Source organism: Lontra canadensis, unplaced genomic scaffold (assembly GCF_010015895.1).
Source record: "Lontra canadensis isolate GAN:19392208 unplaced genomic scaffold, GSC_riverotter_1.0 scaffold38, whole genome shotgun sequence".
Lineage (NCBI taxonomy): Eukaryota > Metazoa > Chordata > Mammalia > Carnivora > Mustelidae > Lontra > Lontra canadensis.
In genome coordinates this window covers 13,593,287-13,621,025 of record NW_022631032.1, presented here as the reverse complement: position 1 = coordinate 13,621,025, position 27,739 = coordinate 13,593,287, and the positions used below count along the sequence as shown (strand labels likewise).

The 27,739-nt window shown below is 55.6% G+C and overlaps 1 protein-coding gene across 2 annotated transcripts; it reads right to left on the bottom strand.

The window, feature by feature from the left end:
* Positions 1 to 10,099: 10,099 nt before the first annotated feature.
* On the bottom strand, positions 10,100 to 26,696 carry AMOTL2 (angiomotin like 2). 2 transcript variants are annotated; one of them, XM_032869664.1, is made up of 10 exons: positions 26,513 to 26,696; positions 23,145 to 23,934; positions 20,103 to 20,409; positions 18,955 to 19,099; positions 18,470 to 18,562; positions 14,165 to 14,460; positions 13,056 to 13,363; positions 12,130 to 12,347; positions 11,377 to 11,556; positions 10,100 to 10,588 (listed from the first exon to the last, which is right to left on the bottom strand). In XM_032869664.1, the coding sequence occupies exons 2-10, from the start codon at positions 23,876 to 23,878 to the stop codon at positions 10,530 to 10,532; spliced, it is 2,340 nt and encodes a 779-aa protein (XP_032725555.1). In that variant the 5' UTR covers positions 23,879 to 23,934; positions 26,513 to 26,696; the 3' UTR covers positions 10,100 to 10,529. The 2 variants fall into 2 exon arrangements, with proteins under 2 accessions (XP_032725555.1, XP_032725554.1); XM_032869663.1 differs by lacking the exon at positions 26,513 to 26,696 and having other exon boundaries at positions 11,377 to 11,553; positions 23,145 to 23,911.
* Between the last annotated feature and the right edge of the window lie 1,043 nt (positions 26,697 to 27,739).

The window sequence follows — 27,739 nt, the reverse complement described above, 5'->3', positions numbered from 1 at the left end:
CCAGTTTTCTCTATTTTTAACATCTTCATCAGTAGGGTACGTTTGTTACAATGAATGAACCAATATTCTTACGTTACTGTTAAGTGACGTCCGTACTTTATTCAGATAGCCTCAGTTTTCCCCTAATGTCCTTTTACTGTTGTAGAATCCCATATAACATACCGTAGTACATTTGGTTGTCTTATCTCCTTAGGCTCCTCTTGCTTGTGACAGTTTAAAATGGAAGTCTTAGCTTCCACATGGGGATGTAGAAAGAGTCTGAGCTCTGGAGTCTGGCAGACTGGACTCCCACTCTCCTTCTGCCTTTATTAGCTGGGAATCTGGAGTCATTTAGGTAAGCCCTTTGAGACTTAGCTTCCTCATCTGTGAAAGGGAGGCAGTAATCTCTAATGTGTAAAACTGTGTCCTGCAAGGGCGTACACAGGGACACCCACACAGTGCTTACTACGGAGGGGCAGTCAATACAGACAATATCAGGGATATGTCCACCTGCCTCCCCCATTCATCCCACATTGCAGCCCCTCCGAAGCTGTTGTCCTCTTCCCTTCAATAGAAGGGAACCTCTTGCACTCTTGCACACGCGGCAAGAGTGCTTGCCCCCGACACCTGCTTCCCAGGGCTGTGTAGACCTAACCAAAGGGCTGGAAGGAAAGGCAGCCCCTATTGAACACCTGCTGCCCCATGAGGGTTGGGTTTTCCCCAGGTTTTTTCCAACTGACCTTAGGTCTGACATGTAGGCCAGCCCTTCCCGTCACGGTGACCTACTTGTCGGGAATGCACAAGGTTGTCTGCTCTGGGCCTTGAGTCAGCAGCCAGGAGCTCTGCCATACTCCTGCCCGAATCTGACCCCGCCCAAGCCTTGCCCTCCTGAAGGCCTAGTGGGAAGGGGCCGAGCCTGCTGTTTGCTCCTCTGTGGCCGTGTTGGTGGAGACACCTGGACACATTAGGCGAACTTTGTTCCCTCCCTCTGCCGCTCCCCACGGATGCCATGGGTTTGCTCCAAATAGAAACTCTCTTGGGTGGGGAGTCTCCACGTGTAGGGAGTATGGGCATGTTTCTGGGCAGTGTGTGTTTGGTTGACGTTGGTACGGGTATGGGTCCACAAGAGCATGTACATGGGTGTGTGGACGTGTGCACAGCCACATTAGTGTACCCGAAAGTTCCTGATGCATGTTTGTGGGGAGATGTCGTGGGAGTATATTTCGAGTCTGGGCATGCGTTTGGGGTGCAAATGTGTGTATATGACTACATATGCATTTGCAGGTGTGAAAGTGTGTTCAACAAGAGAAAGGAACCTCCACACATCCAGTGTGCCACATTTGCTGGGAAGAGATGCGGAAACGAATCCGATAGACTGAACTTTCTCTATGGTCCAGGCCCTCCAGGGCTCAAACCACCTCCCGTGCTAAAAGTGCCTCTTCTCTTCAAAGCTGGAATCAGATGCATTGAGTATGGAAAAAAAATGTCTTTTTACCAAGAGAATGGCCTGTGTTTGGTGTTCTGGGTGACCCTATTATCAGGTACTGAGAACTGGCTCATGAAGTAAGAAGTTTCAGAAAGGAGGGAGGAAACCAGCATCAGGGAAACTGTGTTCCCGTTCAGGATCACAGTGCCTCCGGGGAGGCCCTGTCTGGCTTGAGAGGCATGTGGAGCTCTTCCAGTTTATGGGACCCTCCAGACCCACCCCAGGCACAGGAGCCACCTCAGGGAGCTTCGGCCCCTGCAAGATTCAGGGTCATTGTCCTTGGGGCCGCCCCTGCCCAGGGATCCCCATTTCATCCCCTATTACCATGCTCCCTCACTTCCTACCCCCTGCCCCTTGCCTAGCAATAAGGCCTCAACCAGTCAAAATCCACATTGGTAAAACTCTACTTTTTATTAAACCTTGAATATAGCTTCTTCAGACTCATGTGTGGCCTTCTCCCTCCTTTCCTTCAGATCTTTGCTCAAACGTCACCTTCTCAATAACCACTCCTTAAAATTGCAACTCTCCCCCTAGGCCTGCCACCTCATCTCTCTTGCCCTCCTCCAATTTCCTGCAAAGCTCTCACCACCCTCTTGCACAGTGCGAGCCAGCGCCGCATGAGGACGTGAGTGCAGAAATGCGGAGCGAGCATTTAGGAACTTCTGCACTGTGGCATCTGTAGATACTACAGAATTTATAGCAATTTACAATGCCCAGAAATCCAAATGTAGATTAGTAAAACAAACAAACAATAAAACTATCTTCTTGCCATACTGGGTTTAAGAGCCATATCTAACAGACACATGAAAAAATGTTCATCATCACTAGCCATCAAGGAGATTCAAATTAAAACCACATTGAGATACCAACTTACCCCAGTTAGAATGGCCAAAATTAGCAAGACAGGAAACAACGTGTGTTGGAGAGGATGTGGAGAAAGGGGAACCCTCTTACACTGTTGGTGGGAATGCAAGTTGGTACAGCCACTTTGGAAAACAGTGTGGAGATTCCTTAAGAAATTAAAAATAGAGCTTCCCTATGACCCTGCAATTGCACTACTGGGTATTTACCCCAAAGATACAGATGTAGTGAAAAGAAGGTCCATCTGTACCCCAATGTTCATAGCAGCAATGGCCACGGTCGCCAAACTGTGGAAAGAACCAAGATGCCCTTCAACGGACGAATGGATAAGGAAGATGTGGTCCATATACACTATGGAGTATTATACCTCCATCAGAAAGGATGAATACCCAACTTTTGTAGCAACATGGATGGGACTGGAAGAGATTATGCTGAGTGAAATAAGTCAAGCAGAGAGAGTCAATTATCATATGGTTTCACTTATTTGTGGAGCATAACAAATAACATGGAGGACATGGGGAATGGAGAGGAGAAGGGAGTTGAGGGAAATTGGAAGGGGAGGTGAACCATGAGAGACTATGGACCCTGAAAAACAACCTGAGGGTTTTGAAGGGGCGGGGGGTGGGAGGTTGGGGGAACCAGGTGGTGGGTATTGGAGAGGGCACAGATTGCATGGAGCACTGGGTGTGATGCAAAAACAATGAATTCTGTTACCCTGAAAAAAAAAAAAAAAGAACCATATCTAACACAATCTGCAAAAGGTGTCGGGTTTCCTGTTTGTCTTTCCCTACCCCACCACTGTGTGAATGAAAGTTCCAAAGGGCAGGGGTTTTGTCTGCCCTATGATCTCCTCAGCACCTAGAACAGTGTCTGGCATACTGTGGGTGCTTAATAGATATTCGCTGAATGAGCGAATGTGGAAGAGGTGGTCTGAGAAGGTGATGAGAGCATCATTAGCTGGACATGGGGTGGGATGGCAGCCATGCTCCTTGTCCCCCACCCTTATTGGGCTGTGAGCACGGTGCTCTGGGTCTGAACCCTGTGACTTGTTCTTGGGACTCCAGTACCATAGGGCATGGCTGGGAACGTCGTCCTAAGTGGTCCACTCTGTCTCTACCTCTGCCGCTCGCCTGTTCCTGGAGGGAGCCCAGGGCTGGCAGAGCCAGGCCAGAGCGGCTATCTCAGAGGTGGAGGGAGTTTGGTTCCACCGGCTGTTCCCACGGCTGGGGCTGCCCGGGCCCCACGTGGTTGGCAGTGCTGGGGCCTGCCTCATGCGCCAGCCATCCTGCAGGGCCGGTTCTGGGCTCACACACCCACAGCTGCCTGCCCAGCCCCTCCTTTCCACCTTGCCCCAAGCCCTGGGGCTCCGCTTCTCCTTCTCTGACCCCAGGACTCCACCCACAGAGTCCCTTTCATCCTTCCCTACCTCCAATGAACGGTGGGGGTTTGGCAGAGAAGGAGGGGAGTGGGCCCTAAGGGGCTACTGTCCAGACAATGTTCAGGGCCACTTGTGACCCCAACCCGGGGATAAGGAGTCACCAAAAAGTCCCGTTGTACCTTCTCCCTTGCTCCCTGTTGAACCGGCACAGGCACAGACTAATGTCTGCTCAGTCTGCACGTCTCCCCTCACATCCCTCTCACGGTCCTGGGGAAGTTCAGGGAATTTGAGAGGGGAAGCTGCCATGAGGAGGTGAAGCTCAAACTGGATTTTGATGGATGAGTTTAAAATTAAACATTTTAAAAAAGATTTATTTATTTATTTGACAGAGATCACAAGTAGGCAGAGAGGTAGGCAGAGAGAGGGGAGGAAGCAGGCTCCCTGCTGAGCAGAGAGCCTATGCAGAACTCGATCCCAGGACCCTGGGATCATGACCTGAGCTGAAGGCAGAGGTTTTAACCCACTGAGCCACCCAGGCACCCCAGGATGAGTTTAAAATTAAACAGGCCAAAAGATGGGCGTCGAGAGATGAAGAAGCTTTTCCAGAGAAAAGGGACGTCATGTGCAAAGGCCTGGCGGTCTGAGAGACGACAGGCAGGGAACTCTCGGCCATTTCCCCGGCGTCCACGTGGCCAGGTGTGCATAGGAAGGCAATGGCAGCCAGTGCCAGAGAAGTCGACATGGGGGCCGGTTGTTGCCAAGACTACTTTTCTAACCAACACTTCGGAGCACCCCTGTGCCGGCCCCAGCACGGGGTATAAAGATAAAACAGATGGTAGGAGCATGAAGATGTTTGGACAGATGAGCTACTTTCTTCATCACTGTGCCCCGAGGGCCTGCCATGGTGCCAGGAACACAGTGGGCGCTCAGCAGACATCTGCGATGGCCACGAATGAATGAGTGAGCGAGTGAGTGGGTGAGGGAACAAATGAAACGATGGCACCTACTTCCACAGAAACAGGATGGGGTAAAGAGAAGTCAGTATCACTGAGGCCAAGAACCCAGACCTTAGAGGAAAGCCTCTGGGAAGGAGGGCGGTTTCTTCTTCGTCATTAAAGAAGGTTGCTGTCGTTTTCAGGGCGAACCGTAGCTGTGGCCTGTGCTGTTAGTCACTCTCCAGTTGAGATTTTGGCATTTTTGCCACTGATGCAACGTGCTGTGGTGATTTCCCCAGCACACTGTGTTGAGCAAGTGAAGGCCACGGAGACTGGGCGGGGCCTCCCAGAGCTGGAGAAGCAGCCGCCTTAATGCAAGAACAGGCAAACCTGTGCGGGGAGGTGGCCCCGAGGTTGCCCAACCATCTGGAATGTGGCCCCAGGTAGGAGCCTTTGGATTTACAAGAGGCATTTATCTGAGGACAGTCTGGGACATGGGCAGGTCAGAATCGAAAGCTGACAGGCCCTCAGAGGAAAGAATGTATAGAGAATGTCAGGGGCACCACGGAGGGGCCTGGGTCCCCAGGGCCCCGCAGAACTTACTGGTAGGGGTCTCCCACTCTGCCAAACTCTGGCTAGGGGCCAGAGACTGCTTGGCAGGTGAGAGCAGGGCAAGGGTGTGGGCCAGCCACGGCGCTGGTCCTTGGCAAGCTAGTCGGCCCTATTATCCAGGTTCCATGGTGGGATCTCTCTGCTGGACTCCACATATGTGGGCACCGCTGCCCTTGGGGAGAGGGTTTGGTTGAGGTGGGTACCTGGAAGCACCACTCCATCTGTCTTGGATGGGAAAAAAATGGAGCTTAATTGATCCCCAGCCCTGTGCCTCCTTAGGGACAGACAAGGTCAAGCCAGAGACATGGTTGTCTGCCAGAAGATCTCTTCTTTGTGGAGAAACAATGCCCATGCCTGGATGCAGACGTCCTGTGAAGTTAATGGGGCTTATGCCTCCAGGTGCTCGCTTGAAAAAGCCCCTTCCAAGACCCTAGACCTAATTTTGCATTTGCCCATTTTGGTTTCTTTTTCTTAAAAAGGGTCCCCAAATTATATAAGCTTAAGGCTTCGCAAAACTGAACCCATCCCTCCCTGTTAAAACTCCTTGACCCTGGAAAATGTTGAGGAGACGGTGAGTGGCTGAGGGGTCCAGACTCCAGGACTCACAGGTCTCCTTCCCAGATCTCTGGCTGGGACCTCTGCCCTGGCAGCCGCGGGGGTTCGATGGTGGAGGGCTCAGGTGCAGCGTAGATAGCGTCCTCTCTGTGGCCCAGAGGGGGTGACCTGGAGCTGCCGAGCTGGGCCGGATAGAAGGAGACTGTCGGCTATAGGAAAGCCCAAGTGTCATCCTGAGAAATGGCCGACAAGTGCGAGTGTACCAGATTGAATAGCACTTCAATTCCGTCCATTGGGCCCCCTGGTGGGGCGTTCGCTGACGACCCGTGTTTGGCCGCTGGTTGAAAACAAATGCTCTGATATAAAATACCACTGAATTGTAGACTTTAAAAGGGTGGGTTTTATGATATGTGATTTATATCTCCAAAAAAAAAAAAAAAAAACCCACAACATAGGGATGCAGAGAGTCTGGTTACTGTGGTGCTTTTCTCTTCCATTGGCTCTAGGCAGATGGGAAAGCACTGCTTTGGTGCCAGGGTTTCTGGGCTGCCTTTTGTGGTGTCAGCCACACAGCATTGTTCAGGGACCACTGGTTCCCAGCTGCGTCCTCAGTGGGTAGGAAACAAGATGGCGGTACTGTAGACAAGGTTCCTGTTCCGCTGGGGTCCCTGGGAGCAGTGAAGTGGCGTCTGCCATTTCTGGGTGGCTGGTCCCCAATTTACTGCTGCTAGTTTGACACGTTTGCCAAGCCCTCTGAGCCTGATACATGCCCTGGCCAGGGGAAGAGTTAACCATTAACTGGGAGGTGAGAGACAGAGAGAGAGAGATGGCTGGGACAAGTGGCCTTCCAGCCCTCTAAGGCAGGTGGTGTGGTGCCCCTCTGAGCCACACCCTGAGCCCTGTTAATGGAGACGCTGGGTGAGGATTGGACAGGAAGGGCAGGGCTGTCCCTCGCAGAGAAACTTGGCCTCCAAAGGGCCCAGCGGAGCTACCTGTAGGACCTAGGCTCCCTCATCACAGATGCCTGGGCACATGGGCAAACACTCCTGTCCCCAGCGGCCTGCCGTTCTACCAGTTCCAAAACTTTGTTAGGCTGACTGAGCAGCCTGCTCAACACCTTTTCTGAGAAGAAATGGCTCCTCAGATGCACTGGTAACACTGTAGCTAGAGGGCCCCACTGCCCTACAAGGGGACCAGCCAGAAGGTATTGGCGCCCTTCACATCTTTTTCTGCAACACATGCTAGGCACACAGGTACACAGATACATAAATAAATACACATGCATGCCCATGTGCTGGGTACACAGGATGGATGTTTCTTTGTCCCTCCTGGTCCATGCCAAGGAAATACTAAAATGACTCTTACCAGATTAGCTCCTACAAAAGGCACAAGTGCTTTGAGTCCCCAGACAAAGGTGCTGGGAATGGGATGGCAGTCTTGTCAAGGCTTATTGCACCCAGGTGTGGGCTGTCCTCCCAGAGCTCTTTTGGGGGCAGATGGAGGTGAACAGGAACGTCTTTGCCGAGGGTGTTCTTTGGAATGCCCTGCCACGGGCTCCGCCATTTTGTTGGGACACCACATCTTAGCAGGTGCAGCTGTGGGCTGATGTGTTTGAGGGAAGAGGTGTGGGAACGGGAGCTCTGTGGCATGCATCCTCAGAAAGCAAACTGTCCACATGGCAAACCCTAAGCCAGGGCCTGCTAACAGGAAGAGAGGTATTGATGCTTCCCAGGCAGAGGAAGGCAGCCTGGGGAAGGGTAGAGTGTTGGTGTGGCCGCAGGGTAGGGAACTGCTGCATTGGCATTGTGTTGGGTGAGGATCCTGCACGGACAGCTCCCCATCTGCTGGGGCCCATCAAAGTCAGGGATGCAAAGTTGCTGGAAAAAGTCCTTGGCTATTTCCAATTCTTCCACTTGTTTGATTCCCTTTCTTGTGGGGAGGTAGGCTGGCTCAAGAAGAGATGTTCTCTAGGATCCTACTAGGTTTCTCATCAACACTGCTGCTGAGTCCCTACACTTGCCCGTGGGGGCTGAATGTTCCCCTCAAGTACCCACAGCCTGTGGGGCTGCCTGCTGCCTCGTTGTCAGTGTGACGGCTAGCCCACATCCTGACTGGGAACCTGATTGTGCTGCCTGGCCCCTGGAGACAGACACTTTCTACTCTAACATCTGAGACTGAGAATGGTTTTCTCTTTGATGGATTGGAATGACACGCTTTTTTTTTTTTTTTTTAAAGACTTCATTTGTCAGAGAGAGAGAGCACAAGCAGAGGGAACAGCAGACAAGGGAGAAGCAGCCTTGCTGCCGAACAGGGAGCCCAATGCTGGGCTCGATCCCAGGACCCTGGGATCATGACCTCAGCCAAAGGCAGATGCTTAACCCACTGAGCCACCCAGGCGTCCTGGAGTGACATGCTTTCTTGGGCACAGGGCAAAAATGACACCACAGCAAGATAGAGGCAGAGCCCCAGAATGTGCCACACACATGGACACCCTCTGCTTGTGTCCAGGCAGACAAGCATGGTGCCTGGGCTCTTGGGCGGCTCTGGGACTCCCTGTGCTGGGTGGAGCTGGGGGGGGGTGGGAAGGATAAAGCCGCTTTGGGACTCCCAATCCTACCATGGAGTCACCACAGCATGTGGCCAAACAAAACCGGCTGGGACAGAGCTACCCGTGGGGAGGCTGCCCACTTGCCAGCCCCTCCCAGACTGAGAAAAACATTATGTTCAAGAAACAGCAGTGACCCTGAGCTGCCACTCATGGGTATGGTCTGGCCAGTGTGTAAGGAGCATGGGGTGAGGGAGGGAGGGTACGGTTCAGAGCCAAGAGTGCTTAGGGACTGTGACACGGGTGACTCGTCACTCCCCAACCCTTTCCTTTCCCTCCTTCTGTCCCCACGTAGTCTCTCACTTGGGCAAAGACACCACTTTTAATTTTTTTTTTTTTATTAAAATACTGTTATACCCAGTGGAATGCAGCAGCAGTCCTGGTACAGGGTGGCATAACAAAACAGCCATGTTTACATTTTAAATATTTACGATAACTTAAACATACAGACACACGTCATGGTCTTTGGCAGAAAACGTTCACAGCACAAAAAATACTTTAAAAGAAATACCAAATATTAATCCAAAATATATTAAGTTGTTTTTTTTTTCTTTCACAATATTTTTTTGCCATTTTTTCCTCTTCTTTTTCTTGTTGCTTTGTAAACAATGCACATGAACCAAATGTATTTTTCAGCTTTAAAGAAGGGTAGAGGGTTTTAAAAAAAATATGCAATTGTCCAGCAAATGCAAATGTTTAAAAAGGAAACTTGAGGAATTATAGGAATAAAAACACATACCGAACCTAAAAACAGTAAGGGAAAAAACAAAGATTCAAGGAGAACTAGAAACAGTTGAGACAAACTACTAAACCCCACCAATCGGTCCTCGGGCTAAGCTGGGGGACTCCAAGACCTGAAGTCAAAGTCACTGCGGCTGGCAGGCTGTCACGTGGACACTTTGCTCTGATTCTGAAATACTGGCCCTGCTTCAGGACGCTGCTCACCGGTAGCTTGAGGAACCAGCCTCACGGGCGCCATTTTGTGCTGGGGGCTCCATTCAGAGGACGAGTTGAGTCACATCTTGTAGCTCACTGACCAGTTTTTCACCAGCATAGCTCCCTCTCCCAATCCCTCCAGGTGGGAACAAAGACTCTGATGAGAACAAAGCAACTTCTCCAGTTTCCTTCAAGAGAATTGGTGCTGGGATGCCCCCCCAGATGTCTGTGTGTGGCGGCTCATTTCATCTGGCTCAGGGTTCATAACCAAACCGACAGAATGTCCCAGGGACAGGAGCTGTGGAGCCATGTCAAGAGGCTGATGATGGGGGTCCCGTGGGCATTTAAACAAGGCTCAAGGTGGAGGAAGACAGCCAATGTCACGTGGATCAAACAGTATCAAAATCCACGGGCCAAGAACTTGAGAAAGGGAGAGAGCTGAGAGGCTAGTCAGCAGTTACAGGAACCGTGGCGGTAGGGACAGGCAAACAGAGAGGACACAGATCCGAAGCGGCATGCTTCAATCTTCTGTTTCACAGGAAAGGGGGGTATGTACAAACTGCACAGCTTATCTCAGTCCACTCAAATGGCCCCTGCCCACTCCAGCTGAGGGGGTGAGGCTGTGGCTTCTTCGGACTAACACCCTCCACAGTGCCCCGAAGATGCAAGTCTCAGTGATCTCAGGGAGGCAGTGAGGAGCTGAGAACAGATGAGGTGGGCGGGGGCCACATTTAGCCACAGGAGACCAGCATGGCCGAATCTGCACTGAACCAGCCCACCTGGGATCCATGGGCAGCCATCTTGGGAAATCAGTCTCCCAAACCAATATATTGCCTCCCTTCCTGCCTGAGTGCCAACTGGGGGTCCAGAGAGGGCTCAGATCCCTTCTGGGTTTCCAGTTTCTACCCCAACAGTCAGCCTGGGAATCCTCATTCTGCGTGGGCTCAGGAGGAGGGATGTGGGGCTGAGAAGCAGGGTCTTCTGCATGCAGGTGTTCTCACGGCTCCCCTCATCCCTGTAGCACCCTTCTTAAGCGCCAGGGCACCAGCCGGTCAATGGGAATGAGTGCCTGGTTTGGGGAAAGCCGGGTAGCAGCAGTTGGGAGGGGCTGCTGGAATGGCTGAGAGCGGCAGAGGGCAGACGAAACGGGGAATGGTTCGGAATCCCCAAGCACTACCTCCTTCAGATCAGTATCTCCACCATGTCTGACAAGTCCTGGACTCTGGATATAGCAACAGAGTCTGGAGAGAGACAAGAGCACAGGCAAACGCCAGTGAGCATCACAAGATGGTCCTTTTAAATCCTGGCACTTTTTCAAGATAGGATCTCCCTTCACCAACGTTGCTTTCCTCAGCAACCCGGGTACCCCCACCCCATCCCACTTGACCAACCGAGCACAAGGCTTTGCGCCCCCCAGCTCTCCACCCAGACTGTCAGCGTCTGACGTGGAGGACACATTTATTTATAACTTTAAATTGGTTGGAGGCTCAGAGGGAGGGGGAGCCCTGAGGGAAGGAGGGAGGCTGCAGCATTCTTTCCGCGCCTGTGGTTTTCTGGGACGGTGAGGCGCAGGCCCACACCCGAGGGCTAATGTGAAAGGGAAGAAAACATTTAAAAGGCATCTTCTCAGATATCTCAGTCTTGGACTTTTTTTCAACTAACTCTTCTAACCTGAGATTGCCATCGGGTCACTTGCCAAGCTGCATGATCTTAGATGCTTAGATTGGAAACGAAATATGTAAGGAAGGCTACGAGAGAGGAGACGAAGGGCCTCCGGCACGGCCGCTTTCTTTCTGAACTCGGGATCTGTCTGTGGTCGAGCTTTTCAGTTCCTCCTATCCGTGCATCCAAACAGCCCTCACGTCCACATGGAGAGGCCCACACAGCCCGCTTGCCCAGCACTGTGTGCGGCTCCCCATGGCATGCAGGGAGCCAAGGGGTCTGGGAATGACGGGCCCCATGCTCCAGCTCACGCCCCAGTGCATCCATAGCCCTGTGCGGCACAGAGGTCCCAGGAAGGGGGACTTACCCAGTGAGGCTGTCCTCTGGCCCCCGCTGTACCCCAGGAGGCTGTCGGGATCCAGTCCGAGGCAAGTGGCGGCACTGTCTGGGGGACTGTCAGTCTGGGTGCTCCCGTCTCTGCTCCCGTGTTTGGCATGAGCAGGGAGGGGAGCTGTAGCCACTGGCTCCTCCTCGGGGGCCCGGTCCACTGGAAAGGTAGGAGGCTGACAGTTAGTGCCTCATGAAACTAGTGGTAGCCCCATGAAGGACAGACACCTCAAGTTAACTGTACCCACTGGGGGCGCGTGGTGGTACGGGTTGCTCTTGATTTTCAAGAATTTCGATCAAGATTTGGTCTGTACTCCTGTTTCCCAATAGGAATAACTATCAGGCCGGATTGGTTTCCAAAGCTCTTCAGTGGCAGAAGCGTTCTTAGCAGGTTAAATCTGAGAACCAGCGGGGACTCTTTAATTTCTGTGGCATCCACAGAGAGAGGAGCGGAGGACCTTGCCTGCAAGGTCCCTCTGCACAGGAAGCTCTATTTCTGCTTAGATGGAGGGTGGCTGGGGTCCAACGTGCTGGAATTTACAGGGGTGGGGGCTAGCACATGCCCCCTCACACCAGCAGGACAGCTGTGGGCTGGCGGATCACCAGAGCCAGTATGGAAGCTGGCTCCCTTGGGTTCAAGGATCGGGAAGCCCTGTCTGAGCCTCAGTTCTGGGAGCAAAGGCCTGACAGCAACCTAGCCCTCTACCTATGCCTCCCACCAGCCTCCTCTCACCTGTAGCCAGCCGGGCAGGGGCATCCACTTGACGCTCACTAGAGGACAGACCTTGCCAGCTCTGGGTCCCTGCTGCGGCAGCCACGAAGACAGATGGCACAGACTTGGCGGGCCTCAGGGAGCCCTGCATGGTCTTGCCTGGGTCTTTCCTGGAACGCTGCTGAAGGACCTTGATCACTGCATCCTTCTCCAGGATCTGGGCATGGAGCACCTTCAATCTGAGGGGAGAGAGACCACACTCACATGGTCAGACCCGCCGATCCAACAGCCTCCACCCTCCCCACCTCATGAAAGCCGGAGACAGCCTTCAGAAAGGTCATCACAGTTTTGGAATACGAAGCCCTGAAAACTACCAGGGCACCAGGCACCAGGCACCAGCAAAGGCAGGTCAAGGGGTGGGTTGGATTCTTCAGATGACAGAAAGGGCACGACCCTTGCCCTGTGGGGCAATGCCCCAGAGCTGATGACCATCTAATGGGCTTAGCTGTCGTGCTTGGCCTTATGAGTCGGACATATGTCAAACAGAAATCTTGTGGGGCCTCTGAGGTTGTTTCTGAAGAGAAAATACTAGCTATCCGAAGCCAGGGCCCTAGTCCACCTTCCTTCTGGGGTGGCTCATGGTGTGGGCTCCACTAGAAAGTCTTGCTCTCCCGACTAACTGGGGGTGGGAAGAGCAGAGAGAGGCCAGAGCGTTAGATAAGCATCCAACACCTGCACAGCCACGGTCCCCTGGGCAGACCAAGGAGTCGGCTGGTATCTCTGAGAAAGAACACGTGCGTGATGCCTGGTGTGCCAGACCCATGGGAACCGGCCCAGAGGGAGGAGGGACTGCTGAGCCTCATGGGGAGAGGGGTGTTTATCAGGAGCTAGGGGCTCGGCAGGGACTGGACAGTGCCACCCGGACCCTTCAGGGGGCCTGGCCCAACCTGCTTTCCATCTCCTGATGCCTGTGGCCCCCGGTGAGCAGGCCCTCGTTGAAGCTGCTGCTGGGTGAAGGCTGGGGGGAGTGTCGGATGAGAGTGGTGTCACGTTGTGCGGCAGCCGTGGCGGCTGCATCCATGGCAAACTGCCTCATGGCACGCTCCTCCAGATACTTCTGCTCCCACTTGGTCATATCGGCCTCGAGCGCCAGGACTTGCTCCTCCTTCTCTCGCAGTTGTTCTGACAGCCGCAGGGCACTGAGCTCTGGGGACCCACCACTGCCACTGGCACCAGTGGGGGGGCCTGCCTGTCTCTGTGGAGAAGGGAGCACTGTGTTCAAGGGCGGAGACTGGGATGCAGCAGCCCCGGGTCCTCACCCCCGCACCCTCCCTTAGGCACAGGGGCTTCCTCTGCCCTTCCCAGCTCACCCGCCCCCCCACCCCATCCTGTGCCCTGCTGCTACCAAAGAGGAAGCAGGTGCTATGCCTCCCGACACCCGCGTGGCTGAGGGCGTAGGAAAGATCAGGCCTGCCTCTGCACAGGGGACCCGAGAAAGTATCCTCCACATGGGGATAGGGGTGCTCTCAATAATCACACCGTGACAACTGGTGCAGACCAGGGCCCACCTGGGCAGTCCAGGGCCTGTGGTCACTCCAGGGCCTGTAGTCATTCTAGTCCCGTGGGAAGGGTCAAGTGGGGAGTGGAGACAGAACTCCATCTGGCTTATAAACACTAGCATTACTAACACAGCCCAGAGCGAGGATGAAGACTCAGGATCTGGGTTACCACCTGCCCTCTCCAGTTGGGGAGACGCCTGAGAGCTGTCTAGTCTTCCACAGGGAGGCTCCTGGACTCTCTCTCCAGAGACCAAGGATGTCAACCCCTGCTGCTGCCAAGGACCCAGGCCCAGGTCCTGAGAGCCCACGGCTGGCACCCGGCCAAGAGGCAAAGCCTCTTCTAAGGCTGGTGGCTGGGAGGAGCTGGGGCGAGGCTGGATTACAGATGCCCCCTGCTTTCCAGGGGCGCCTCCACCCGGATCTCAGCAGGAGCTCCCCAGATGCCGCCCTCCCCACGCCACCTCCTCGGTCTCGCCACCTTGGGTCTCGGAGCTCACCTGCTGGGCACGTAGGGCCTTGAGCTCCTGCTCCAGACGCGTCCGCAGACGCAGCTCCAGCAGCTCCCGCTTCTCACAGGCCGCCTGCAGCTGCCCCAGGGCCTGCTGCAGCCGCTCCACCTTCTCCACGTAGGCCTGCTTCTTGCGCAGCTCCTCCTCCGCGCGCGCCGCCCGGCCCTGCGCGTTGCTCAGAGCCTGCTCCAGCAGCTCCGCGCGCCTCCTCTGGTCCTCGATGGCGCCGCGCAGCAGGGCCGTCTCCCGCTCCAGCTTCTCCTGCTCCTGCTGCTGCTCGTAGCCTGCAGTGGGGAGGCAGGGGCGCTTGGTCAGGGATGGCAACCACCCCACCTGGTCCCACGGGGCGCCCACCACATGCCGGGCTCTGCACGGATGGCTCCATGGATGCGTCTGCGTCCTGGCCTCTCCGCAACCCTGGGAGTTAGGCGCTATTGTTACCATTGCCATTTTATGGAGGAGGAACAGGTACCGGCGTTTGCGGTAGTAACTGGGCTACGCTGCCTCTGCTGGGACCTACACAGCCTCAAACACTGTCCACCTGCACCTCGTGTCACCATTTCCAAAACACATTCACCCTGTTCCTTGGGCCTCAGGAAGACACTAGAGACTGGCCAGATAGGAACTGTGATAGGAACCCACAGATGAGAGAAGGTGCAGGTGGACTGTGACAGGACCATCCTTCACACGAGAGAAAGAACAGGGAAGAGAGGAACCGCCAGCCACACCATGGGCCAGGCGCTTACATATCTCATTCCCCTGAAGCCTTCAACTACAGCCCCTCAAGGTAGAATACGTGACCCGCAACATACAGGGGAAAAAACACAGGACTGGTGCTGCTAAAGTGGGGTCCCAAGTCAGCCTGGCCTCCCAAGGACCAGGCTGCTTCTGGCTGTGGCGGAAGGCCCCCAGGCCCAGAGGCCTCTCATAGCGGGCTCCAGGACTCATTCCGTGGACCCAGAGACCCCCAGAATAAGGCTACATTTCCCTCCTTGGTTTGGGGGACCACTGAGATGTCGGCAGACTGGCTCATAATGAATGCAAACTTCGTGGCACAATCAAAATGACTATGGTCTGAAGATTTGCGTCTAAGCTCCTAGCTAGCCCAACTTTTAAATAGGGATTTTTTTTTTTTTTGGCTTGCTGGGATAATTCTGCTCAGGGACCCACTTCACACTGTGGGGCCAACCAAGGCCCAAGCCAGACCATGAAGTCCTCCAGCTGATGCTCTAGGTCTAAACTGACCTCCCACCTGCCTGCCCTCTGACAGTCCAGCCCCCCCCCCGGCCCCGCTCCCAAAGAGGGTGTCGGCTGCTTGTCTTGTTGGAGGATAGAAGGGGATGGATGGGCTGTAGGGCCTGCCTGATGAACTCCGAGGCCCTGTCTCTAGAGTGTGCTCTATCACAGTACAGTAGGATTTTCTGCTGTAATCAAATTGTTCCACCCTGTGCCAACAGTGCCGTAGCCACAGGCTCTCGTGGCTACTGAGCGAGCACTTACAATATGGCTAGTGGGAGGAAGGAATGGAATTTTTAATTTTATCCCATTTTATTTAATTTTAGTCTTTGGGCCACATGTAGTGAAGTACCTACCACAGGGGACAGGTTCTGGAATAGAAGAGTGAAGGCTTGGGACCTGGGCAGGCCAAGGGAAGATTCACTTACTTAGGGCCCTAGGACTGGAGGAGGAGGACACAGGCAACCTAGGCCAGCTCTGGCTCAATGTGGAATTTTTCAAGGCTGGTGGGTCCAGGCTGGCCTTACTACTTGGTGTGGAGGGAAAAGATGAGGAAGCTCAGGAATACTGAAGCGGAGGCATCCACAGTGGGCTGAGTTAGCATCTAAGGAACGTGGTGGAGAGGCCGGCAGAGAGTACATTGCGGATTTGGGCCTAGAAGCTATGATCCCTTCCTGTATGTGCTCCAAGGGCCCACAGCCCACAGGGCTTACAGGAAGCAGCCTCTCCTCCCAGTCTTTACCACGACTGCCCCATATTCCAGCCCCAGAACCTGAGGCTCAGGTGAGAAGAAAATGCTCAAGGTGGACAGAGCTAAGAGAGCTCGGCCTCAGAACTCAAGGCCAGATCCCCAGAGAGGGGAGGGCCAGACCAGAGCAGTCAAAGCGGGGGTGGGGTGTGTGTGGGGGTCTGTACCAAAAGTAGGTGACATTGGTGACAGTGATCACACTTTCCTACTACTGCTGACTGACCCCAGAAAAATGGTGAGGTCAACCAGAGACATTTTCCCTGGGAGTTTTAGGTTTTCTCCATGCGTATTAAGGAACAAGGAAGAGCTGCTTCACTTTCCTTAGTCCTTGGCGAGGGGTGGGGGGACCCGCAGCTTCCTGCTGCCTTGCACAACCTCTAAGGCCCTGGCAGGGGCCATCCCCAGCCACCAGGATGGAACCACAGGCTTCTCTTATCTGTTGGGGAGGAGAGCTCCTATGCAGGGGCGGGGGGGGCGGGTGGGGACAAGTTGGGAGATGGGGAGGGGGAGACAAGTTGGGAGATGGGACCGGGCCAAGGGCAGGCAGAAGGGGGATTCGCCTTCTGCCCTGGAGAAAGCCACTGGCTGGGGCCCACCAGCTCTCACCATGTCCCTTTGTCCCAGTGGCTCTAGGCAGGGGAGGGAGCGGCAGGGGTGGGGGGCAGGCCCAGAGCGGAACAGCCCAGCGGCTCAGGAATGCCAGGCATCCAGGTCACCCGCGGCTGCGAGATTAATGGCTCCAGCGAGGAGCCAAGAACAGCCTGGCGCTTGCTCCCCAGGGAGCGGAAACGCCTCCAGGCCGGCCTCCCGCACTTTGCCTCTCTGCTGGCTCCCAGAAATCTGTCTAGCGACTTCCTTTCTGCGGCAGTGTGAGACCCCAAAGCCTACCCTCTCCTCCAGGAGGCCCCCATTCTGCCTCCTGCTAGTAACCCATACCCCCAGACTCCCAAGGGCTACACCAAGGGCTGCCCCCTCCCTGTCCTTCCCCACCATCACCTCCCTCCCAGGCACCCAAAGTCATTGCCACCTTGCTCAGCTCAGTATGGCCTAGCCTACCTCCTGCTCCACCCCACCCCTAATCCCTTCAGGGTCGTGTCCCCCCACTTGCTGTCCTGGGCAGCCCTATCTGGGGCTCTGAGCCCTCCATGCAAAAGAAGGAGGTGCTGTCAGCCAGAGTTCAGTCCTCAAGCTGCTCCCTGACTTCTGAACGCCCCATTCTATCCAGACCCCTCACATACAGTAGGCTTTCTCAAAGCCACCCTCACCAGGACACCAGCCACCCCCATTCCATTTCTCTGCAAAAGCCCGAACACCATTACAGCACAGTAGGAACTTACTGCCTCTGTCTCTTCTGACTGGTAGTGCTTCTTCCTGCTGCCAAGCTTCCTTTAGTCCCACTCTACGTACCTCCCCCTGAGCCATCCCACTGCCTCTTCCCCTGTGGGCAGGTCTCTGCCCCTGCCATCCCCACAAAGCCTCTCTCAGGCCAGTGGGGACTTCCCACTCACTAGTCTCCAGGCCAGGGGCACCTTTGTTACCTTACATCTGTGGTTAGAAGACCCTGCTTCCTTCTCAAGCTCAGCCCCTCTCGCTTGACCGCCCCCCCCCACCCCAGCCTGGTGCCATCCAGTACCTGCTCCCACCCTCTGCCCAGTTCCTGAGAGGGGCTTAGCATGGTTCTGCTAATGACCAAGTGACTGACTGAACAGACCAGTCAATACTGAATTCATCCATTCTCTTCCAGAAGCCTTCCACCACCCCTGTTAGAGGGGCTTCCTAAACCCCTTCCTCAGCCTGGTTAAGCTCCAGGAACCCACTGTGGGTTGTCTGCAGGGACCCTCACCTGGCCACCTTGTTATGGCCGAGTTGCACCATCCTCCCCAGCTTCTCACATTCCAGCTGGGCACCCCTAACCTTCCCTCGCCTAGAACTCCCTGGGGAACTCAACATTCCTTCTCTCTGCTCCCACTTGCCTCCAGGGCTATCTGGCCTCCCCCATTGCCCACTGCACCTCTAGTTCTGAAGGATACTGTACCGACACAGCAGCACAGTTCAGCAAATCACTGCACCCCAGTGTCCCTCTGCTAGCCACTCATCTCTCCAATAAATACAGAACATCGTCTTATCTTTGGAAGCCACCACTCCCAGCTGAGACACCGCAGTGCCGGGTACATAGTGGGCATTCTGGAATCCTGTGTTCGAAGCACTGCTTTGCCAGGTGGGAGGGCCAGTCCTCTGTGTCCACAGTCACTGCCACAGTCTCCCCACGCACTTATCTGTGCGGGCCTCTAAGCGGGACCCCCACTCACTCTGAGCAAGCAGCTTGGCCACCATGTCCTGACTTCCTGCCTGGGCCTCCTGGGTCTTGGTTGCTAGACGGCGATTTGCAGATTCCAATCTCTCTGTTTCAAATGAAGGAAAAAATGTTTTAAGGAAAGATGTTGGGAGTATCAGGTGAAGCTGCCTGCCCCGGTGTCCCCTGGCGTCCTGGGTGTGGGGCTGCACCCTCCAAACCAGGGACGGGCTGATAGGGAACCCCTGGGTGCGCTCTGAGCCAAGCAAGGAGGGAGACTCTGGGCACATCAGTGAGGGTTCCGCGAGAGGCTCCAAGGCACAGAACAGACATAAGCACCCCCCTGTCAAGGTGGCTCCCAGGAGTTCCAAGCTGGCCCCCTGTGAGCCAGTTTACACTTATTTTTGCAGAAGGCAGAGATTCTCCATTCCTCCCTAGACCAGAGCAATCAGGGCCTCCACAGATGCTCGCCAGCCCCTCACCCTGGGTGCTCTCTCTCACCTCTAAGATCCCTGTTGAAGTCCTGCAGCCTCCTCATTTCACTGTCCATTTTGTTCCGCATGGTCTTCTCCAGGGCCTCCCGCTTAGAAGAGGCTCTCGTCAGGCTCTCGTGGGCCTCGGAGAGCCGCTGGATTTCACCTTCCAGCTGCAAGAGGCAGACAGGAGAGCTGAAGGAAGGGGACAGATCCCAGACAGTGTGTGGCCTCAGGGTCCCCTCCACAGGCCCAGGCTGCTCTGCTACGCCATCATAAAGGGTGAGTGAGAAGAAGATAAAAGGCGACGGCAAAAAAAAAAAAATCTAGGGGGCTACAGTGAGATGTTCAGAAGCCCAAACCCAATACTAGAACCAGGAAGCAAGGGTCCCCGCAATTGTGCCAATGCTGAGTGAACCCAGGGCCAGGTTCTCTGGAAGAAGCTGCCTTGGACTGACCCAACACAGCTTCCCTGCGCTCAATGGTCCAGAAGGAAGTATTTTACTTTTGGTCAGTTTCTACTGAGAGTCTGAGCCCCGTGGGATAGGACTGGGCACAGAAAGACTCCAGCCGTGTTCTGGGAGTTTTGAGCTAGCTGGGACACCACAGGAGGCCAGAGGCCACCTGTCAAAGCTGAATGCACAGCAGGTAAACCTTCATGAAAGAAGGGGGCACTAGCCCCCAGCCTCAGTTGCCTGTGGCCAGAGTATTTCTTCCTGTGGCCATCACCCTCCGCTGCAGAGGGCCAGCCTGGCCCCAGCGGCCCCTCCCACTTGGCTGCTGGCAGGTTCCGCACGTGCTCCAAGCCCTGCTCCAAGCTCGGCTGGGATTCCAATAAGTAGCTCGTTTTTTTCCAAGAGGAGGGGCTTTCTCTGGGGCCAGAGCTGGCCTAGAACAGACTTGCTGTTGTGTGGGGGACACAAAGGGCTCTCTGTGGGAGGTGTCCGCAGGAGGGGGTGTGTGCAGGGGAAGGGCGTGCAGGGAGCTGGTGAATGGGCTCTTTTTATCACTGCTGGGCAGCAACTGCTCACACTCCAGGGCTGCTCTGCTGGCCTCGAGGTTGCTCCCCAGCTGTCTAGAGTCAGTGAGGGAGGGCATGGGAAGGATGAAGGGGTGGGCAGCAGCTCCCCTGCCCCTGACCATGTCCCTCTCTTCTGAGGTTCCAGTGGGGCCTACCTTCTCAATGCGGCCAGCCTTCTCTGCTGAGCTCTCCAGCTCCCTCTGCAGCCTCTCATTGTCCCTCTGCAGCCTGGCATTGTCCCTCAGCAAGGTCTCCAGCTGGGCCAGGTGGGCGCTGCCCGAGGTGGCAGAGGGGGCCTGGGTACTTGCTGGCCCCTCCATCTCGGGTGGACCGAGGGAGCCTAGGGGGCCGTGGCTGAGAGCAGCTGGGTGTGGGGGCAGGGGGGGCTCCTGGGGTTGCTGTAAGTACTGGTACTGCTGTTGCTGCTGGAGGAACACGGGGGGCACCTGGGCCTGCAGGATCCTGGGAAGCAGAAAAGACGGTGTTCAGAGATGGCACAGACCCCTGTGGCTCCCCCTCAAGTGGCCCTGAGTAGGCCCAGCCCTCCTGGCATACGGGAGAGGCTCCACACGACATCAGGCAGTGACCAGCGGGGAAGGCTTTTTCCCCACGGTGTCTACCCTAGACCATCAAGGGAGTCTAACAGGGGTTAACATCAGGATGCTGTGTCACACCTAGCATCACTGTTGGCTGGGACCTTATGAGCAACCAGCAGATAAATAAGGCATCTTAAGCATTGCGCACTTGGCCTTCTAATTCACAGAAGGTTCTTTTTGGGTCTGGAGGCCACATTGATCGTGACTGAGCACACAGCCTCCCAGGCCCCTGGGCCGCTTGATGGCTGGACCCCAGCAGCTACCCCTGTGTCTGTCTGTTCTAAGCCTCTCACACCAACATGTGCCAGTTCGGCACAACCACGTTTTTCTCCCTATTTCAGGTCCCATCACCCATTGCAGAAACATTTTTTGAATACTGTGGCTAAGAGCAGAGTGGTGAGATGGATGTCTGGGGAAGTAGTCTACAAAATCGGCATTCAAGTCTCTGGGGTGCTGGCGTGCCTCTGCTCCTCACGAGGGTTAGCATTCCCAGCCTCAAGGGGCTAGCCAGGCCTACACAAAGCCTGGCAGGATCCTGGGCCTACAGCACATGCTCCCACCATGGCGGCCTAGCCTCTATCTCTCCCAGAGGTAACTGCAGCGTCTTGTCTGTTTAAAGAGTAAATGTGACCCACACACTGGTTTTCTTAGGCATAAGGGCGACCTCTGGACCACCGTGATAGCCCGAGTTTAAAGAAGATGTTCCACTGGCCTCTAACAATGCTTTAATGTCACTCTCAGAGCCCCATTAAGGGAAGGAGCAAAGAGCAAGCGGCATGGGGTGAAGCCTGGTCACAGGGCCTTTCTGGGGCCTTGGAACTCCAAGTGTAAAAGAACAGACTGCCTCCATCACACCAGGAATTTTCCAAGTCCCAGACGCTCCGTGAGAGTTGGATGCCACTCGTGGATCCATCACCTCAGTGCTCATGCCCTCCTCCGCCATTACCTCCCTTCCCCTGCTCCCCTGAGGATCCTAGGCTAGAGGAAAAGTCCCTGCCCCAGGTTCCCAATGAACAGTCCTTATGTGATCAGCTGAAAGGAGAGGCTAGACAGATCTATTTCTCTCCCTGCTTGAGGTAGAGCTTCCAGCGAGAGCTGAACAGAGGGTCCCCACAGGAATGTGCAAACTCTCCTTGCACTGCTAAATGTGGCGTTCTTGGGGTTGCTTTCTACCCCCTGCACTGGGCCAGGCAGACACAACTGGCATTCTTTGTGGATGACTTAGCTCTGAGAAAGAATAGAGTCTCCTTTCCCTTCACACTTGCTCTCCCTTCCCCTATTCTGCCCCCCCTCCCTTTTTTGTTCTCCTGTGGTCTACTTCCTTTCCACGATATTATCTTTTCCTGACAGGATTCAGTAATGCTGTTCCAGAAGAAGAAACCCACGACTCAGCTTCCGAAACTCTCCCTGACCAAGCTCTGAGAAAGGAGCTAAGGTGGCGGGGGTTTGGGGGGGCTGGGCACGAGAGGTGGAGGTTGGAGAAAACCCACAAGGCTCCATCCTCTACTCCTCCATACCAACACCATGGCATCACTCATTTCTCGAGAGCAAGGAAAGGCATCTATCCCAGGAAAAGGCCAAATGGTGGGAAAGTGGGTGACTAAATGAAGACTCAGCAAGCATGATGAGAACCAGAATTCATCCCTGAGCCTTCCACAAGAAAAGAGGCTGCAAATCCTCTGGCCCCTCTGGTGGGGTTTCCTAGACCAGCACGCGGGGAAATGCAGTGTGTGAATGGAGAAGTGTGTGTCTGCTTCTCAGAAGGTGCTGGGCCAACAGAGAATCCTGGGGCAGAGCCGCGTTCCTAGGAACCATTATTTCTGCAAACTGTCTGGGCTTTCTGCCTCCTCCTGGTCTCTTGCTTCCATTCTTGCCCCTCCAAATCCATTCTCTCTACCTGTAGCCCCAGGGACCTTTTGAAAGAGGGAAGCCAAATCGCATCCTCTAATGGCTTCCCTTCACACTCAGAATCAAACTCTGCATTCCCCAGCAGCCTTTTCCCAGTGTCCCAGAAAGGGGCTTGTCTGGACCTCAAGTTCTCTGCCTCAAGGGGCTCCAGCCACCTGGGGCACATAGGGAAACAGGAAAGGAAATGCAGAGTAGCAAGTGGTCAGCTCCTGCCTGGGTGTAGGATAGGGGAAGGTCTCTAAGGAGGCCATCTGGCCCTTCCTGCCTCCAGTAAGGAGTGCTTCCCACTAATCACAGAAAGCAGACTGTCCACTTGGTCTTAAACATCTCCGGGGAAGGAGGTCTCACCTTTTTCCCACTTAGCTTGGAAACGGTTTGGCAATGATTCCGAGCCCTTGTCTTGAGCAAGTTCTTTCAAAAACCTAACCTTTACCCTGCTGCTGTAACTGGTACCCCCTGGAAACTCTAGTTACTTGATAGCTAATCACACAATGGTATCCATCTCCAAATTAAAGCAAAAGACACCACTAAGTTCTCCTGTGATCTGGGCTGTCCTACTCTCTCTTCCAGGAATCAGCCCCTCCTTGGGAAGGAGAGGGGTACTGGTGGCCTTCCTCTGGGGCTTGCCAACCCTGGCACAAGGTATCGTCTGGAAGAAAGTCAAGAGCTTGAAAGATCAGGGTGAGCAGTTACCTGACTTCAGCATGCTGGAAGTGTGGGCTTCCGCGGGTGCGGTACCGTGGGTCGGTGACAGCAGTGGCAGTCTCATGAGCTAGCATAACATGGGGGTACTGAGGTGGAGGTCCACGGGGCTCTGGGCCCTCGGCTGGGAGGGGCCTGGACGCAGGGCCCTGCTGACTGCGGGCCAGCTGCGGGAAGCTGTGGGAGGAGCTCATGTGGCTGGGGGCCCGGGCACCGTTCCTCTCCAGGGACAGCTGAAGGAGCCGCTCACTCAGGGAGCGCACATGCCCGTGGCGCAGCTCCCGCAGGGCCTCGTCCTGACTCCGATGGGCTCCTGGGGCCCCTCGGGGATCCCGGTCCCCCACATGTGGCCGGGAACCTGCCTGCTGGGCCGCATAGTACTGGGAGTGGGCTTTGGCCTCTTCATAGGTGGGCAGCTCCTCACCCTTGCTGGGCTGCGGGCACAGCCGATAGAGGGTGTTCTCTGCCAGGTGGGTCTCACCGCCCTGGTGCTCCTGGCCCTGGGGCTCCTGCCTGGTGGCTTGCTGCAGCACCTGAGCGTCCTCGGGTGCCAAGACCTCCGCGGAGACTTGGGGGCTACCCGTGCCCCCGGCCCCGGCCCCACCCCGCAGGGCCTGCTGTTGGATGGCCAGCAGCGTGCGTGTCTCCGTCAGGTTGCCATAGCGCAGTTGCTCCTGGATGAGGCGGTGTAGGACTGTCCCGGAGGAGTCTTCCAGCGTCCTCATGCTTCCTTGGCTGCCACACACCCGCTGGCGGCTCGTGGCACCTCGCCCCAGGGCACCTGGGAGGAGAGAAAGAAGAGCAATGAGGGGCAGCACGCAGGAAAGAGCAAGGCTGTGGAGGGTCACCCAAGCCTGGGCTCAGCTGCCAATGCTGCCACCTACTGATGAAGGCAAGTGACCTAACCTGCGAGACTCAGTTTCTCCATTGGAAAAATGAAAGAGTAATGCTTGCCTGGTGGAGTTGAAAATTAAATAAGCCAAGGGCTGCCAAGCTCCTGGTGGACTGTAAATCCTTGGCAGAGGACTGCCATTACAGTCCTAATCGCGGAGACTTACTAGGCCCAAAGAAAGACCTCAGTAACTTCGAAGGCAATCTATCACCCAGGAACCACAGCCTCCTGCAGTCAGCTTCCCAATGAAAAGGCTGATGAGAGACCTCAGCGTAGGGGCAGATCAGCTATAACCACTAAGCACGCCAGTCCAGGGTTAGAGAGGGTCCCAGCTTCTTGGCACTTGGTGAATAATCAGTCCAGCCTAGTAGAAGCCCTGGGCAAACAGCCCCTACGTCCCTCTAGAATGTAGCACTCCTGAGCCCTAGCCTTGGCACAGTTAACTCATCACCCTTTACCCCCTTTCCCACGCTGTGCCCTCCCTGTCATGGCATGACCTTGGCAGTCACTCTGCAAGGTGAACGGGAAGAAGGGAGAAAAGTCATCTGGTTTGGTGAATAAGGGATGAGAGAAGACAGGCTAGCTACCACAGGACCATGGTTTTGTGAAATGAGGCAAAAAGAGGCCACGCATCAAGGTTTATGGGCCAGTCACACAGTCTGTGTGCGGACAACAAATGCCTGGGTGCACTCAGAAAGACAAAGGATGGCACTGTGTCTTTGATTTTTGACCTTCCGACCGACGTGTACACACGTACACACACACACACACACACACACACACACACCTGCTACTTAGAAAAAGACCTGGATGGTCCTCTGCCACATTGTGGGGGTGGGCACTGGGCATCTTGACATCACTAACACCCATCTGAGCCAACTGGAGGAGTAAGGGAGCAAGGGAGAGGCTCCTGGTTGCTGGGGCTGGGAGCCTGCAGCGCAGGGCATGTGTCCTGAGGAAGGGATTCTCTTCTGAGCTTGGGCTCTCAGTGGCTCAGGTCCTGGAAAACTGCCCGCCTCACTGGGCTTCCTTCCCACAGCCTCCTCCAACACAAACCTCCAAAGGAGATTTGGGGAAAACCAAACAAAACCCACATCTCCATAGGTCCTTACTTATGGGGCCAGGGGAGTGGGAAGAACATGGCCCCTCCCCTGCCTCAAAAGTAGCCCCAGGGCCCCACTGCATTTTGGATTTGGGAGGCTGGCACTCCTTCCTCCTGGCGGCCCAGAAAGGAGGAGAGGGAGTGGAGTCTGGAAGGCATCTCCGTCCCCATCCTTCCCGGCACTCAATCACGCTTCCCCCTCTCCCTACACACAGTAGGTGTGGAGATCCAAGACTCCAGAGTTGCCAGAGGCAAAACAAACCAGAATCAATTCACCCTAGAGTTTCATCCACGGGGCATTTTCTAAAAAAAATAAAAATTAAAAAAAAATTCAGTTTGGGCTGACTCCCGCTGAGAACGAAGAGGGGGGTGGGGTGTACCGAATGCAGAGTTTCCTGGACAGATTCCTAGTCTCCTCCCCGCAGCAATGTGCCTGGGAGCGGGGAACACCTCCCCCGCCTCTCAGCCGAGTCTGTCCCCGTCAGACCCCTCGGATGCACATTCTTTCAGCTGAGCCGTAGTTAAATCTGGGACCACGACCCCAGCCATGCACCTATGGTGCACCAGCGCACCCAACTCCCTGAACACCCCACCTCCTTCCCTAAGTAAGCACACAACTCCGGCTCTCGCTGGCCTAAAGAACCCAAGCGAAAGTCTCAAAGTCAGACTGCAACCCAGCCAGGATCCAGCCCTACCCGGACTCCAAGCCGACCACGAACACCCGGAGGCCGCCGGGGCGCTTAGAGCGAGCAGGCGAGGGTAGCCGGTAGCCCACGGAGTTCTTTAAGCTTTGCGGGTCCGCCTCCCTCCCTGCCTCCCAAGCCCTCTTTGTTTTCCAAATGCTCCAACGCTGACGTCACCGGGCTGGACGGCCGGCTGCATTCTTTCTAAGTGAGAGCCATTCCGCGGCTCCAGAGAGGATTTTCCAAGGAAGACAAAGAGGAATTCTTGGACTAGTTGGGGGCAAAAACACCTGTAATCCCCACCCAACCAGTTCAACCCCAGGGCCCTGCAACTTGAACTCTGAGCGGCGCCTCCTGCCCTGTTCGGCGCCCCTCTCCCAGGCCCACGACCCACAAGAGGGGACCCCGCTCTCCCCAAAGGCTGTCCCCCTGCCCCCGCCCCAAGGGACCGGCGCGCCAGCGACAGCCCCGGACCCAGGCACGCTGCGAGGGGCAGGCAGCGAGGAACGGCTCAGGGCCGCCTCCGCGGCTTCCTCCAAAGGGCGCACTTCACCCAGGGGACGCTCGGTGCGTCGGGCTCCCGCTCCCGGAAAAGGGCGGGCTGCACCGGGTCTCTGGCTCCGGCTGGACGCGTCTCCCCGGGCCCGCGCGCTCCCCGAAGCGCCCGAGCCGCCTTCCTTACCGCTGTGGCCCGCAGGTGCTCGGCGTAGTCAGACCCGACGACCCGGCCCGGCCCGGCTCGGCTCGGCTCGGCAGCGGAGGTGTGTACTCGGCGGTGGCGCCGACGCTCTGACCGCTCGGGCCCCAGCGCGCAGCCCCAGGGTCGGCCCGCGCCGGAGGCGGCTGCTATGCCAGGAATGTGAGAGTTTCAGGTTCCCCCTCGGGATCAAAGCGAACCACAAATAACCTCTCAGCGCGCCGCCCTCCTCCGCCCTCCGCCTCCTCCCGCTCCCTCCTCCCGGCCCCCGCCTTCCTCTGGGGAGGCGGCGCTGCGGGCTGGGCCCGGAGCTCCCTTCCCGGGCAGCCCAGAGCCCTCTAGGACGCCTTACACCTCTCCCGCCTCCACACCCCACCGCCACGCTTTGCCTTCGGGGCTGCTGCGGACGAATTCATCTCCTCGGCCATTACCGTCCCGCAAACCCGTCCCCGCCTTCCACCCACTCTTTCATCCCTGTGCGCGGACAGGGACACCCGAAGCCTGACAATCGCGTGTCCCTGAGGGGTTCTGGGTTTTGCTGCGGCGGAGGGGTTCGGGGAGTGTGTGTGTGTGTGTGTGTGTGTGCGTGTCTGTGCGCGCGCGCGCAATGTGACTGCAATGATGTCCATACCTGCCTGGCTTGGACCCTAACCCCCGCCCCTGGTGAAGAGAAGCCGCTTCCAGCTCTAGTCTCTTCCCTAACCCCTACTGTTTTCACTGCCAGCGGCAACCTTTGAATTGCCCTGTTATTGTTTACAAACACCTTCACCAGCTCTTTTGGGGCCTGTCTCCACAGGAAGTGTGAATCTGGGTTGAAAATCTTCCGGTTAATTTGATCCACCTAACCCACTGAATCACCCGCCGCCAGGCGCTCTGTCCAACTCTGCCGGAAAAGGGACTAATGGGCACCCCGAAATTTACGCAGGGCGCACGGTGTGCCACCACCCGCTTTTCGCCTCGTCATCCGGGTCAGCCCTCCTAAATCATCGTCCCAGGGAATTCTGTTATCCTTTCTGTGTTATACACGAGGAAGCCAAGACTCAGGGAGGTTTATTAGCTTGATACAGAGCAGAAGCGATGAAGCCAGGTAACCACTGGCTGCTATTTTTCATTCTCAAAACCCTTCCGTTGCCACCAGGATCCAGGCTCCCTATAGAGGGACAGGACAGACCCTGGGAGACCGAAAAAGGGGCTCCATTCCAGTCTCTTCTT

Excerpts from the sequence above, each read along its gene's own strand:
- AMOTL2 (XM_032869664.1), bottom strand. The coding sequence starts at position 23,878 with ATGAGGACGCTGGAAGACTCCTCCGGGACAGTCCTACACCGCCTCATC. Across the intron at positions 19,100-20,102 it reads AGGCTGGCCGCATTGAGAAG|CTGGAAGGTGAAATCCAGCG; the intron begins GTAGGCCCCACT and ends TGCCTCTTGCAG. Across the intron at positions 13,364-14,164 it reads AGGCCCTACGTGCCCAGCAG|AGACAGGCAGGCCCCCCCAC; the intron begins GTGAGCTCCGAG and ends CCTTCTCCACAG.